General features: G+C 52.6%; 1 protein-coding gene across 1 annotated transcript; it reads left to right on the plus strand.

Annotated features, from left to right (window-relative positions):
• The first annotated feature begins 483 nt into the window (after nucleotides 1-483).
• Nucleotides 484-1,867, plus strand: LOC149335959 (uncharacterized). Its single transcript, XM_089554605.1, has one exon. It carries the CDS (start codon nucleotides 484-486, stop codon nucleotides 1,645-1,647), a length of 1,164 nt encoding a protein of 387 aa, XP_089410731.1. The 3' UTR covers nucleotides 1,648-1,867.
• Nucleotides 1,868-14,921: the final 13,054 nt, after the last annotated feature.

Here is a 14,921-nt window from a genome sequence, read left to right on the forward strand (position 1 = left end):
GCAAGGTGGCGGTGCATTCCTGCCGTTTATTGTTTAGAGTGACTTTACTTTCGAAATTCTTCGTGCCCCCTCATGTAGCCTGAGATCGTAACAGCCAAGCCGGACCGGGAAGAAGCTTACGTCTGATCTCAGTAAATATTAACCCATTACTGCCATCTGTGCGATAGTTGGCCACTTCACACTTCGCAGCTCAACTCTTCCTTTTAGCGCCCGCCCTTAAAAGAAGCCTGGCAACAAAGTGCTCACTCTTTCTCACCTCCATGTTCTCACCCACTCACCTTTCTCCATAGAGCCCATGGAGCCGGACCCTTTCTCAAACGCTCCTTCTCTCCCTCTTCTCCTCGGCGCTCTGCCGTCGCTCGCACACATTCTCTGGGGCTCAGTGGCCACAGTTCACGCTCACGCTTTAGCGCGTGAACTTCGTTACCGACGCTTTGCTGTTGTGCAACTTTGTGGTCATTGAAACTCGCTCGAAACGACGCTATGGCTGGCACAGAATATACTCTAACTGGATTCGAGGACTACTCCGAGCGCCAACGCGTCGTTTTCGTCGAGCCGCTACCCAGCGCCCGAGTGTGCGGCGTCTGCGGTGTGGTGCCCAGCCGCTCCCTGTTGCTGCCCTGCGGTCACGTTTTGTGCCGGGTGTGCAAGGATCAGATTCCGGAGGAAGGCGGGAAGTGCCCCTTGGACGGCATGGAGTTCGCAGAGGCCGACATTGTCCCTGTAACCTTCAAGCAGTCTTACTTGGAGAAGCACCGCGTCTTCTGTGTTGCCGGTGGAGAGCAGTGCAGCTTCGCCGGTCGGTTATGCGACCTGAAGGACCACCTGATTGAGTGCGGCAGCGACAAGGTGAGGTGTGCCGTATGCCAGCAGTCAGTTGTTCGCAACGTTGCGGTTGAACACTGCAGGCAGTGCTCTGCTGATACTCCTCCGCGAAAGCATGTGAGCCCCACGGCAATCTCAAGTGTCGTCGAAGAGCTTGGCGACTTGAAGAAGGATTTGGAAGGCATTCTGGAGCGTGCCTCGAGCGAGACTTTAGACAAGAATGGTGTTGTGAATGGTGTAAATTCTCTAATGGAGCGCGTGGATAGTCTTGAGGGTCAGTTTGCGATCATACGGAAAGAGACTAGCGGGGACCAGTGCGGCTCGCTGACTTCAGCTATGAGGAAAGCCGGATTCACACCGGGTCCCTACCGCCCAGTTTCCAAACATGGCAACTTCATTGCGGCCTGCGTCTTTTCCGATGTATACGGCGGTATAGAACTGCTGGAAGGCAAACCTGGAAGCACTCCCGAACTATCCAGTGAGATCTGTACAGTCGCTGGCTACACATTCAGGCTGAGGTGCGTGTTCTATTACGGTAACGGTCTTAGTGTAAGACTCTCTATCGCCATTTGTGAAGGCGCTTGGGATTTGCTCGTAGAATGGCCGTTCTCTAAGAAGGTCACGCTGATATTGACTCACCCCGTGAGTATGTACAAGGACAAAAAGCTGCCGGTGGACATGCGCCGCTCCTCGGCGACAAAGAAACCACGATCTGGATCCAAGAACGCGCCCGGTTATGCGGAGTCATTCTTGTGGGAGGATGTCGAGCTGCAAGGGTTTATCGCCAACAAAGCGCTCTACGTGAACGTCGAGTTTGAATAACGCACATTCCTTGATTTTGTTTTTACTTTACAGTACTCGTTTGTCCATCGAGAACCGTGTTGTGCCAGAGGTGTGAAACTTCTAAACATGCTCAGTTCCCAGGTAGTTTCCTCAATAATTCAGGAAACGAACATGCCCTGTAAAAGTCGTCCTCGCTAATACGAAATAACTCGCTGTTATCATTCAATTGTCAAGTGTGCATTACTGCTCCGATGAGCATTTTTTTTCCTTGCTTGTCACGCGACAAAATTTGCTTCTGTGGTTGTGTTCAAGCGAAATAAACCCGCATCTTTGTGCTCATTCGCCGGCCTTTCTGTTGCTTGTGTCATCGTTCGTATCATCATCATCGTTCGGAGCAGCAGATTTCCACAAATCAGACTCGAAGATTAAATTGCTGCCAGTAGCCACATCACAATTGTTAGGCCTTTTCATTTCCAGTTATAATGTTGTACTCATTTGCGTCGACCGGCTCATGCCCTGCACACTGTGTGGTCTTCGAACGGCCTCTGAGCAAATTGCTGCTGGCTTTGCACAGCACGCCATTCTCGACTTGATGCAAGGTGAGTAAATGGCAACGTCATTATTAACGAGAAAGGGTTATATGGCTCGTCGGACACTAAAACTTGCGTCGGCGCGTTTACCAGCAGTAGTGGTCCCAAAAATCATAGACGCCACCGCGGTATAAAAAAAATAGATAAAATTTCTTCCGAAGGTGCGGGGTATCCAACCTGGACTCGTAGATTGCGAGGCGAACAGGCAATCTATACATAGCTTGCACCGACGTCACATCCGGTGGCCGTCGGCTGCTAGTCGGCCATGCTGCCGAACCACCGCCAGACCGCCTCTAGCTTACCGCTGCCTGAGTTAGCTCGCATCGTGTTGGTTCTCGTCCATCCGTAGATTCAGTATGGTTTTGTGTGCCACCCTTGGCTGTTCCAACCGTATCGACGGGTCCAGATGAAACAAGAAGCCGATTAACACGAACTTCATCTGCATTCGTCAGATAATCGCAGGCTGCAAGTGCGAGCGCTCCATGACTCATTACGAATCTGCGCGAGCTGTGGCTGGCTCGCATTAAGTGCTACAATTTGGACCCCGATAACTCAAATTTACTTGTGTGCGGAGTGCACTTTTTGACAGGTAAGAGGCTTGCGTCGTCCACTAAATGTTTGCGAAAATGTGGGAAGCAATGGTTACACCCTGAAGTGAATGTTGCTGTTTTGATTGACCCCATCCGATTTGTCTGGCAACACAAACACAGACTGGGTCCCGCGTCGCTGCATCCTAGCTACAGCATTAGGCAAGCCGGTTCGGATAGCCACGACCGCAGCGAGCAATGACGCCAGAGAAAGCGGCGTGCCTAGTGTTGGGACTGGGGCATCCCACCGTTGTCACCACTGTTGGGACTGGGAGTCCGAGCCAGGAAACGGTCGAGGCGACGGTGAGTCAAATGACTTTTATGTACAGTATGTACAAGGGCTTTTACATGATACAAGGGCCAAGAGCACCACGGGCTAGCACAAAGAAGAAGGGCGGCCCCGGCGGCGAGCGTAGCTCCGGCGTGGTGGCTCTTCTGCTGCCCGTCTGCTGCTCGGGTTCAGCGCGGCTCCGTTTTTATAGCCGCTGGTAACGGTTACGGCAGCCAGCCGTTCAAATCCTCCAATCACCGGCCACCGTTCAAATTAGACCAATGGTCGAGAGCTGGCGAGCGTCGGAGGAATTCGCACCGACGGAGAGGAGGAGAAGAGGAAGGGTCCGTGTCGGCGCCGCGTGGCGGGATGAGTCACGCTGCACGCCGCGACATGTCCGAGAGAGTCTGGGCCTGCTTTGAGCGACGGCGGGCGCGCAGCGCTTGTTTCCAAAGAGGCCAGCCAGCGCAATGTGGGCTCCGGCACTACACTAGGCCGAGCTTTTCGTCTCGTAGGCGCATCGCAGACAGGCTTCTCACCTACCTACTTAGAAGTCGTTGTGTGCCTCCATTGGTTAGAAGGCTTTCATTTCTTCCAATTTCACAAAGCTGGAAAGAGTACACGATATCCCCCTGGGTCACTTCAGGGAGCACATCAATGCCCATCGCCGTGTCGACTCCCGGTCGCAGCGTGTACGGACCTATATATCGTCGCAAATTTTCACTTCGTGTGCGTAGCGTGCGCGCGCCGATCGAATAAGTTCAGAGCAGTAGCCTGCACTGAATAGTTCATTTATCCGTGGAGTAGGCATCGCGCCCGAAAGATGAGAAAATAATCCAAAGCGTCCGAGGAGTGGTCAGGCGTCGCAGGGCGGACGGGCGGAGATGGCCGAATGGTTCGGCAGCATGGCCGCAAGCGCTTCTTTTGTCTTTATTGCGTTGCTTGTTGGCGAACAAGGATAAATCAAGTATATTCGTTGCCTTACGACCGCATGCTGATGAGTGGGCGTGTCATTAGAAAGGAGAAACAAAAAAATATAGACATCAAAAACCGTGCCTTATCCTTTAAAGCACGTAGTGCCCTCCATAATTTGTCAGTACCGTGTTTGCTCGAATGTAATGCAAGTTTTTTTGTTTTTTTTTTATCGGACCTCGAATTCGCATGCATGGTACTCCGAGAGCGAACATTGTAGTGCCGGAGCCACGGTGTAAGAAGTGCCGGAGCCCACATTTCGCTGGCTGGCCTCTCTAAACAAGCGCTGCGCGCCCGCCGTCGCTCAAAGCAGGCCCAGACTCTCTCGGGCATGTCGCGGCGTGCAGCGTGACTCATGCCGTCTCGCCGACGCGGACCCTCCCTCCTCTCCGTCGGTGCGAACTCCTCCGACGCTCGCCGGCTCTCGACCATTGGTCTAATTTGAACGGTGGCCAGTGCCGTGACCTGATTGGAGGATTTGAACTGCTGCCGGCCGCAACCGTCACCGGTGGCTTTAAAAACGGAGCCGCGCTCAGCCCGAGCAGCAGACGGGCAGAAAAAGAGCCATCACGCCGGAGCTACGCTCGCCGCCGGGGCCGCTCTTCCTCTTTGTGCTAGCCCGTGGTGCTCTTGGCCCTTGTACATACTGTACATAAAAGTAATTTGCCGGCCGCAACCGTCACCGGTGGCTTTAAAAACGGAGCCGCGCTGAGCCCGAGCAGCAGACGGGCAGCAGAAGAGCCATCACGCCGGAGCTACGCTCGCCGCCGGGGCCGCTCTTCCTCTTTGTGCTAGCCCGTGGTGCTCTTGGCCCTTGTATCATGTAAAAGCCCTTGTACATACTGTACATAAAAGTAATTTGCCGGCCGCAACCGTCACCGGTGGCTTTAAAAACGGAGCCGCGCTGAGCCCGAGCAGCAGACGGGCAGCAGAAGAGCCATCACGCCGGAGCTACGCTCGCCGCCGGGGCCGCTCTTCCTCTTTGTGCTAGCCCGTGGTGCTCTTGGCCCTTGTATCATGTAAAAGCCCTTGTACATACTGTACATAAAAGTAATTTGCCGGCCGCAACCGTCACCGGTGGCTTTAAAAACGGAGCCGCGCTGAGCCCGAGCAGCAGACGGGCAGCAGAAGAGCCATCACGCCGGAGCTACGCTCGCCGCCGGGGCCGCTCTTCCTCTTTGTGCTAGCCCGTGGTGCTCTTGGCCCTTTTATCATGTAAAAGCCCTTGTACATACTGTACATAAAAGTCATTTCACTCACCGTCGCCTCGACCGTTTCCTGGCTCGGACTCCCAGTCCCAACATCTAGTGTACGCCTTGCGCAGCCAATGCGTATATAGGGTCAAAGGCTCAGCATAAAATGCGTATAACGGCCCCCGCTGTAAAATGATGATGAGTTTTGTGTCAGACTAGTGTGGTATATTTTACACTTCTGGCTAACTTTCTTGACGTTACCCGCATATACCTGTGGACGAGTGAGCCAACTCCGACATAACTTTGCCCTAAGCCAATTTTGTTAGATTTACAGGCAGAAAAAAATGCTTACACGACGGTTATCACTGTTTACCGCGATACTAGCTCGGCGATAGCTGCTGAGGCATATTCATTTCGCGATACATTGCGGTAAATAATTTGAGAGCGTCATGCATATACATACCAGGCCAGGGCCATGTTACTACCGGCCGACCTCTCCACCTTTTCCTCATTAAAATTCCTTTCTCTCTCTCTCTCTCTTGAGAGAAGCATTTTATAGTGAAAAACCGTTTATGAACGAAATTTTTTCATATAATGTGTAGTCGACACAACAAACGTTTAGATAAAACAAATAAATGGGCAGGTTTATTAGCCTGCGAAGGTTACATAAGAACACTGAAAAGACAGAGCACAGCACGCATGTCCTTTTCCACAAGCGAGCTCGTACGGCGCTGCCCGTGTCCCTCTCTCCGACCGGATGTGGAAGGGGCCGCGGTAGCCGGCTAGCAGTCTCCAGGTGTGGCCTCGAGTCACTCGGGCCCCCCGCCGCTCTTCCAAGAAGGGGAGCGCGGTCGCCGGTGCCCGGAGAATGGGGACCGCCGCAGGGCTCGAAGGGCCGGCGTCGCCTGCGCACCCGTTCCCAAAATCCGGAGCGCCTCCGTCGACAACAAATGTCCTGCACCCGCCAGGCACCGCCACCATCGAGGTAGAGTCACTACGTCGAGGCTGCGTTCAGCTCCCACTCGCGGCCAGTTCCTCGTCCCTGTCAGGAAGGCTCGCCCCGCTACTTCGAAGGGATGGCGTCTGCTAGCGGCTGCCGCTGTTCGTAGAGGCAGGATTTCGACCTATTCATTCATGAGGCTAAAAAATTCCTTCGAGGAGCGAACGTCAGGAAAGGAACGAAGCTTTTTGAAGCAGGCCATGCACACAATGTGAAAGAGGTGGTTTCGTGCGACGGGAGCGTAGTAGCAGCCCGTTGCATTGCGCAGACAAGCATCACTGCGCCACCGAAAATCATCAAATTAACGCTAAAAAATATTTCTATCTAATGCCTGTCAGCGCTGCACTCTCACTCAATTTTTTTTATGTAGCTATCTTCCAGTAGACTGCTTGTAGCCGCGAGCTGCAGTTGCAAGGCAGGCAAATGTAAACACGCTACTGCCGTTACCGTGTTTTTGTGAAACGCTCTCCAAAACGAGCCAGCCGCAAGCCTGCGGTGTTCCTGCATTTAGAAAGACTTACCCTGAACTTTCAAAGACGGCCAGGCGGCATAACATTGAAGGTAATTAGAAAACTCCACATTCTGAGCGAACGGCGCAAGCCTGACTTCATAACATTCTCGTTTGCCGCTCCTTCGCCTTGAAATGATGTGCCCATTGCGTAATCTGCCTCTCATATTTTCTCTTCTTTCAGCAACTGCCAGGCCATTGTCGCTTCAACACGTATTGTGTTGATATGAGATGTCCAATGAACGAGCTTTTGCAAGCAGAAGAATGCGAGCTGCGGCGAAGCGCCTCTGCGCACTGTTACGACCCATCTTGAGACCCGCGATGAAACGGTGGTGGATTCAAAAGCAGATATTTCGACGGGTGGTTTGACCCCCAAGATGGCCCCACGGCTCGGTGCCAACGACCTTCTAGAAGGACCGACGACCGGGGAAGATAGGTTGCCCCTCGACTGAAAGAGGCCCGGAACGAATCAGAGGAAGCCGGCGCAGCTGCGTCTGTGACGTCAACATGCCACACCTGTGTTCGATGGACGAGAGCTGCCAACTCAGTGCTACAGTGATGCGGACTTTACGCTTCCTCCTCGCCAGTTCCCACGTGCGGGCTCTCAACAGGTGTCTTAGTTGGCTGTGACATGTTGGGCCGATCTTTTGTGTCACGATGAATTGCCGCCTGGTGAAAGGGCTCAACAGGCCTTCGTTGGCTGTGACGTGTGGTGCCGATCTTTTGTGTTACGATGATTTGCCGCCTGGTGAAAGGGCGGAACCTTGGGCTATTTAACCTGCGCCCAAAGTGAGCACGAAGCCTCTGGGCCCTGGGTAAAAGGCTCATCCAATCATTCGAAGTCATGAACTCTTAAATTCTGATTCCTTGTTCTTCTTCTGTAAATTTATGTAAATAAGTGTCTTAGTTTCCTGCCATTAAATCTGCTTGTTTTGTAATCTCCAACTTCGAAGCTTCAGACTTTCCTCAGCCCGACGACTCAACACGCTACCAAATGGAGCCCGGGTTCGAGCTTTCCTGTGCGCCACAACAACCGGTGGCAGAGGTGGGGTTCAGCTACCACGAGCGTAACAGCACTAAAATTCCTGCGGAAAACATAAAACTTTCGGACTGGGATTCTGCAAGAAAAGAGTATCCCGGCTATTTCATGCATGATTCTTGCAGAGAGCTTGTGCTCAAAAAGCGGAATTTCAATGCATGGTTTGCTTAATTTTTACGCATTTAGTACAAGTTCCCTGACTCTTCGACATTCTGATATATGATTATTATATTATCACCCAGTCGTTCAGACGTGGAGCCAATGATTTATCAGAAGCATGTTGCCGTTGCCCCTGAAAACGTGCCTTTACTGTCCAAAAAGACGCTGGACGACAAGGCGCAGTGGAAGTCAGAAAGGATTCTGCGCAAAGCTGGAACTAAGGTAAACAATTCTTTGCAGCGTAGAATTTGGGCTCCTTCCTAAGGTGCGACTGCGGGCGATTTTCGGCGTGGCTTTTTAAGCCCACATATTGTTGACAGCCAAGTCAAAGCCCACATATTGTTGACAGCCAAGTCAAAGCCCACATATTGTTGACAGCCAAGTCAATGACCGTACATCGTGGGCGCAAGAAGAGGGAAGGGTTCGTTCCCAGAGAGCCATTAGCATTCCTCCGAGTCTGCTGAATTTGCCATGAGTCAAAAACCTGTCTAGGAGGTGTAATGATCGGACACCCAGCAAGCGGAGAACGGCGAGCCAATCAGGCGCCGTCAGGTATGCGGCCAAATGCGCTGCTGTTTCTCGGCGTTGGCGTGGACAAAGGCTCAAATCCCCTTCGCCGGCGATGCGGAATGCGGCTCTGGGGCCGGACTGCGCTCCTGGGGACTGGCAGCGGAAACAGGCGAGACAGTCGGGCGCCATCAGGCCACTTCGGCCTAAGCGCCTGCTGCTCGGGGAAGACAAAAGAGACACTGCGTGGGGCAGCTACTGGCGACGGCGCCGCCAGCTCAGTGCCCGCGTGCGCCCTGGGCAGCAGATAAAGCCGAAGGGCGACACGGCTGATTTGTCCCTTCCACCGAACTGAAGAGGTCACCGGTGTGAGCGGTCAGCGTACGCGTCCCCATCGATCAGGAGCACCACAGCAGGAACGACCTTTGGGCCTGGTCAAACAGTTCGCGACTAAGAGACGCCAAGTTCCTCCTTGCCCTTGTGTGTGTGTCTGTGCGGTGTGCGCGATCACGTGGGGAGGGCGGAGCTTAAGAAGACGCTAGCAGCCCATTGGACGCTCAACCAGAGATCAGATTCCCTAGCTGGGTGCCTGGGGAATGTGAACTGCATTTAAGCAGCAATCTGCGGTGTGCCAGAGGATCCTCCCCATTTTCTGACTTTGGTCTACTTGCTACTATACAAAATGTAAAATAAACCTTCAAGCTCGCTATTCCTCCCGAAGGCTTCACTCCGTAGTCTGGCTGCTTCGTCCTTATGCGGTGAAGACCCTGGTCTCGACCACCCCGGGCACATCAGAGGTAATGCATGAGTCAAGTAAGCGTCTTCCGCACGGGTTTGCCATTGTTTGACCAGAAACCGCGCGCGCGTGTTGCCCGTCGCGAAGGTTGAGCCGTCTCCCAATGTCGCGTCGGAAATTTATAAAACCTTGTCCGAGGCGAATTTATATAAGTATTAATGCATCCTACAACACAGCAATGTGTCTTGGTATTGTTATGTGCCATTTTATGCTCGGGAAGGAGGCGCACAACTGCTTCGCGACAGCGCGCGCAACACAGCGGGAGCTGTCGGACTGTCCCCGCCTTCCTGACAGGGACGCGCACGCCGCCGCCAGTGGCGCGCGCGTCGCGCTGGAGTTAGATGCGCAGGGTGCCTTATCCGTAGATCACCCGGCGGCAGTCTTGTATTTTTTTTTCTGTCAACGTTTCTCACTATCTACAAAAGCGTTCCCAATTGGTTTTCTAAGGCAGTCTTCACTACTCGATGCGATCGATGGAAGCATTTTAAAACAATACATATCAGTAGAATGAACCATTCATTACCTTCAACGTTTCCGTAAGAGTACATTACAAATGAAATTTCAATTTTCTAAATTTTTGTCCCAGAGTGTTGGGCATGGTAAAGTTGTAGAGCTCTCCGCTTAGTTTCTCACAAGTCTGAGGCGGGTAATGCAAGACGTGTGTGTCCCGCGTGGCGTACAATTGGTGGCGGTACGTAAGCGGGCTTCGCCCACATAACGCGGTTTCTGACTAGAGCAAGCTGAGGCCATATATCATAACAGCCATAGCCAGCTAGAGTTCACCGCGCACCTGGACTTTCGATCCGAAGGAAGGAAAGCGCAGCTTATTGAGAGCACAAGTGTTTATTACGCAGTAAGCTTTATTGCAAAACACTGCAGTAACGCTCAGACGTCAGTGCAATCCATACCCCTGCAGGAGTAGATTACGTGCGGCCAGCTGCTGGATCGAACAAGTTCCGTGGTCCGTTTTGCGCGCGAAAATGTTTCGTGCGCGGGTCTGCAGAGACCTTCTCTCCATAGAGAGAAAGGGTGTCGCACCCAGGACGGCCCGTGTGTTCGGACTCTGCGAGTGTTTTATTTGAGTGAAAACTGAAAATGGAAAGAGTTTTGATGGGCCCGGCCGCAGGAAGTCAGCGCCGCCCCTGAGGCGCCTGTCCCCCTCCCTGACCCTTTGCATCGCCATAGCACCGGTCACGTCTGCAGCATGCAGGCTAGACCTTGTCGCCCTCGTTTTCACTGCGCGGCGCGAAAGAGATCCACGCCGATTGACGGATGGGCCGTATATATGAGGCACTTGTGGCTTCGTAGGCTCCTTACCGGGCGGGACGCATCTCTCTTCATTCGCAACCGCTTGTATAACGGCGCTCCATGCCGTGCGCCGGAGGGTACCGCTTCTGACCGCTGAGTTAAGTTGGACATGACTCAGTGTGCACCCAGAGACGGGCTCGCGGAGCCGCGAGCGCGATGCATTCTAGACGGAACTATGGGTGCCAGCGGGTCCCACGGCTGGCTGCAGCGACGCTTCTCTCTGACGACCTTTGTGGGTCTCCGTTGTGGTTGTGATTTTACAGGAAAGGAAGGGCGTAGGAACTGTGTAACATCTCGGTGGACCCTGGAAATCCACGCCGTGAGAAAAGGGAGGAAGTTTGTAGTGAAAGAGAAAAGGCATAAAGGGGTGGCCGTAATGGAGGTCTGCGTCTCCGTTGGCGTCGCATTCGTTGACCACAACGCCACACACAAGCGTACATTACACGCGCTCGGTTGGTAGCGGGTTCCATGACATCGAAAAGGTTTACACCTGCACTAGACATGACGCCCACATATCCTGTCACCGCTCCTTGCCAATCTGAATAACGTAGAGGTGGCGATGGATTGCACCCACGCTGCCGCCCGCGTTGGCGAAACCGCAGGTCTCTTCGATATGGCTTCACTTTATGCACCCGTTCAAGGAGTGAAGCACTTTTGCATTCGTTTCACCAGTGCAGCTCGTGCGGCCGCTGCGCTTCGGTCTTTGCTTTGCAGAAATGCCACATCCTAGTGCAGCACGGGTTCTCGGCTGGCTTGCACTCTCCAAAGTAGAACTGCAGCTGTGGTGCAGTAATATGTGTAGTTCGGAGAAGCGAAGCAGATATGACAGTAGTCTCTTGATGAAATAATGGCAGTTATTTCTTGAGAGGAGCAGGTGCGTAACTGTTTGTGACGTCATAATCATAAACCTGAGCGCTCAAGTCGAGCCGCATGGGTAGCATTTCAGCGCATATTCGTAGCTCACCTGTGGGTATACGTTCAACTTTCTTCACGTGGCTCGGGATGCCGGCGGGAGGCACTTGGCTTCACGGCAGAGCAACGACATCGCAACGCTTGGCTGGCGGGGCCAACCACTGCAGATTTACCCATAGAAATACAGCAGGAGCTGAAACACGGCGGGCCGAACCATAGCTCGCGCAACCTTGTATTGTGCATGCTGCTAAAGAACAAAATTGCAGTGGACACTTAAGCTCCGCCTCAAGGGCATGACGCGACAGCGTAATGGGTTGATGGCCACACATGCAGAAGGTCATTCTCTATTTTACACTCATAGATCCCTGGATGTCCTCGTACCAGACCTGGCGCAGTGGTTAAGCGATGTGCCACTGCCCTGCGACGGCGGGTGCTGCCATCGTTGGGTCTTATGAAACCCAGGTTGCTCTTCCCGAGCGACCGATCGTTTATTCAAGTACCACCTGTTACCGTGGCGAGTTGCGATGGCGTCACAACATCGCGTGAGCCAGGTGGCCCACTTAGGTTGCTACTCCGGTGATTTTTCGCTCACAACGGCGACGCCGGACTTTTTGCAGAAGGGGAGCCTCAACGCTGTGGAGTTAAAACACTGTTATGCAACAGATAACCTTAAGGAGCGTCTTTTGGTTTATCTGTGTTTAGGGTGAGGCGCGTAACCATGTAAACGCCCGCCCTATATCATTAATCGAACTGCCGGCAAGCACGCACATTTTTTGAGCAGCCTAAAACGCGCAAATCAGCACCGCCCTACCGGTCCAGCCCTGTGACGAACTTACCCGAAGAAGGAAGCAGGCGCGCATGTAATACTACTTGGACGTTGTAACGCTAGGCTATAGTAGCAGCGATTAACCTGCAGTGAATATGGGAAATTGGTTTTTGAGGAAAGGAAAAGATGGAGTAACTGGCGCGGCTTGTGCGCCTCCTGCCTCGCCTGTCAACGTGGCAAGACATCTGTCTCCTCATCGTTGTGCTGGAGAGTTGCCCACCGTTCCCTTTCGACCACATCGGTATGGATTTCTATGGCCGCCTTCCGTACACTGCGGCCGGTACCCGTTGGGCTAAGGCTTCGGGTGATCATCTGAAGAAATACGCAGAAACCACCGCCTTTCCGGCTTCGACAACGACAGACTTCGCCTCCTTCCTGTTGCAGGGCTTCGTCCTCCGCAACCGTGCACTCAGTGAACTACTTAGCAACCGAGGCCGCGCTTTTTGTTGCGAAAGCAACGCTACGCTAGTCGCCGAGTCATTTCGCTGAGCTCTGGAAAGGCCAAGCTGCGCATGCCCCAGGAGCGGGTGACGTCACACGGCTTCCAGCTGGCGCGCCGGAGCCGCCGCCGCGCGCTCTCCATCGCCTCGCCGACAGTCTGCCCTCTCTTTCTCTCTCCCTCTCTGATGCGCAGTATCGATTTGTGCACCTATGAGAGAAACATTCGGTCTGGATCAAGTCAAATGACCCGCATGTACAAAGCACACAGTGGGGGACTACGATAGACTACGTCTTTCAGAGACAAACACTTGCTTCAATGTACTGTGTGGGAAGCATACAAACCGCGTCATGCTACTCCACTGACCATCGTGCTGTGTTTGCATCGACCGTGCGCGAAAACCAAGATGAAATCTGAACAAAAAGGTTGTATAATCAACACGTCTAGCCTCTTCAATGAAACTATAAGCTTCAAGCATAGCGAAACAATTAGGCCTATCCATAGCACACAGCAACCGTAGCCATGCAGATGCTCCTTTCGCAATCCTCCAGCTTTAACCAGGGCTAATCCAGCGCCATTTTTTTTCTGTCCGATTTTGTCTCAGCCAGTGCAACATAATTCATCGAATTACTACCTCCAGCTACCATCCGCAGAGCAACGGCCTCGCCAAGCGATTTAACCGCCCCCGCAGAGACGTTCTACGTACGTCACTTCAAAACACTAGAATTGGGATCTCGTCTTTCCTTATGTGACTTATGCATACAACGCCGCTACACAGTGCAGTACCGGCTTCTCTCCTTTCCTTCTTATTTACGGACGGTTCACCCGTCTGCTATAATAGATCCCATTTCATCCTTAACAACCTGACGTCTCGGAATATACCCCTGTTTCCGAAGCCCCGCAACACGCAGGAGACAGTCGCCAGGTCGTCCGCTCACGACCGAGACCCATTATCTCCAGAAATCCCACCACGACAGCCCTCACAACCCATTGCACTTTTCTGCTGGTAACTTCGTGTGGTTATGCATAGCATCGAGTAATCCTGGACTGTCCTCGAAATTTCTCGCCAACTATAGCGGCCCCTACCGCCTCCTCGAGCGCACATCTCCTGTTAACTACGTTGTCTAACCCTACACGCCGTCTCCCGATCTCCGCAGCCGCGGACGCGAGACAGCTCATGTACAGCGCTTCAAGCGCTCCCGTAAGTCGTCAGGATGGCTGCTTTTCTCTCCAGAGGCGATTGTGAAGGAGGCGCACATTCGGGAAAAGACGAAGATGCACACGCGCCTCAGCAGCATTGCTATCGCCACGGGTGTCTCTGCTTGACCTGGCTGCACTGGGACTGTTTTCGCCACTACTCCAATCGTCCCAGTTGCTTGACTGACAGCCCCTGCCTTACACTAGTCTTCATCATGAAAATAAAAAAGCCGTCCTTGGGCGCTTCCTGCCTTGTGAAGAACCACACCAGAGAAAACCCTACTCTCTATACATCAGGCCCATATGTCGTTACACACTCTACAGAAATAGAGAAAGTAAAATGAGGACCCATTTTGAAAAACAACACAAAAATGATAGAGTTGAACAGGTGTCTTGCAGTGCGCAATCAAACTTGAAGCATAAAAAATATTCACATAGGTTGATCATAGCATGACTAGATGTGAAAACTATGGCAGTGAATCTTCGAGCTAAGTTTGCATCCATGAGTTGTGTGAAACAGTGCAAGCTGTGATCACCTTAGCAGAGAACCCGGTTCCGAATGCAGAGCACTTGATACAGGCACCTGATGCAACCCTTCTGATGAACGATGCCTTGCTTGACAGGCACTCTATATGAGAGGTTGAAAATGCTGCGTCTGGCAGCAGCACTACCCAGCACATGACTTCCTAAGATAGCAAAGATGTCCCAAGGTTGCACACATACACGCCATAACCCGGAAGGTAATCACCATTTTTTAACGCATGGTGTTGAGTGCATTGCAAGTTTCACATATACAGGACAAAAGACTTCCAAATACGTGAAATTACAGGAATGCAATTATCGAACAAAGGAAAGGTTTTATGCATCACGTTCTACGTACGTCACTTCAAACCACTAGAATTGGGATCTCGTCTTTCCTTATGTCACTTATGCATACAACACCGCTACACAGTGCACTACCGGCTTCTCTCCTTTCCTTCTTATTTATGGACGGTTCACCCGTCTGCTA

This window comes from Amblyomma mixtum, chromosome 7 (assembly GCF_055824585.1).
Source record: "Amblyomma mixtum isolate Tamu chromosome 7, ASM5582458v1, whole genome shotgun sequence".
NCBI lineage: Eukaryota > Metazoa > Arthropoda > Arachnida > Ixodida > Ixodidae > Amblyomma > Amblyomma mixtum.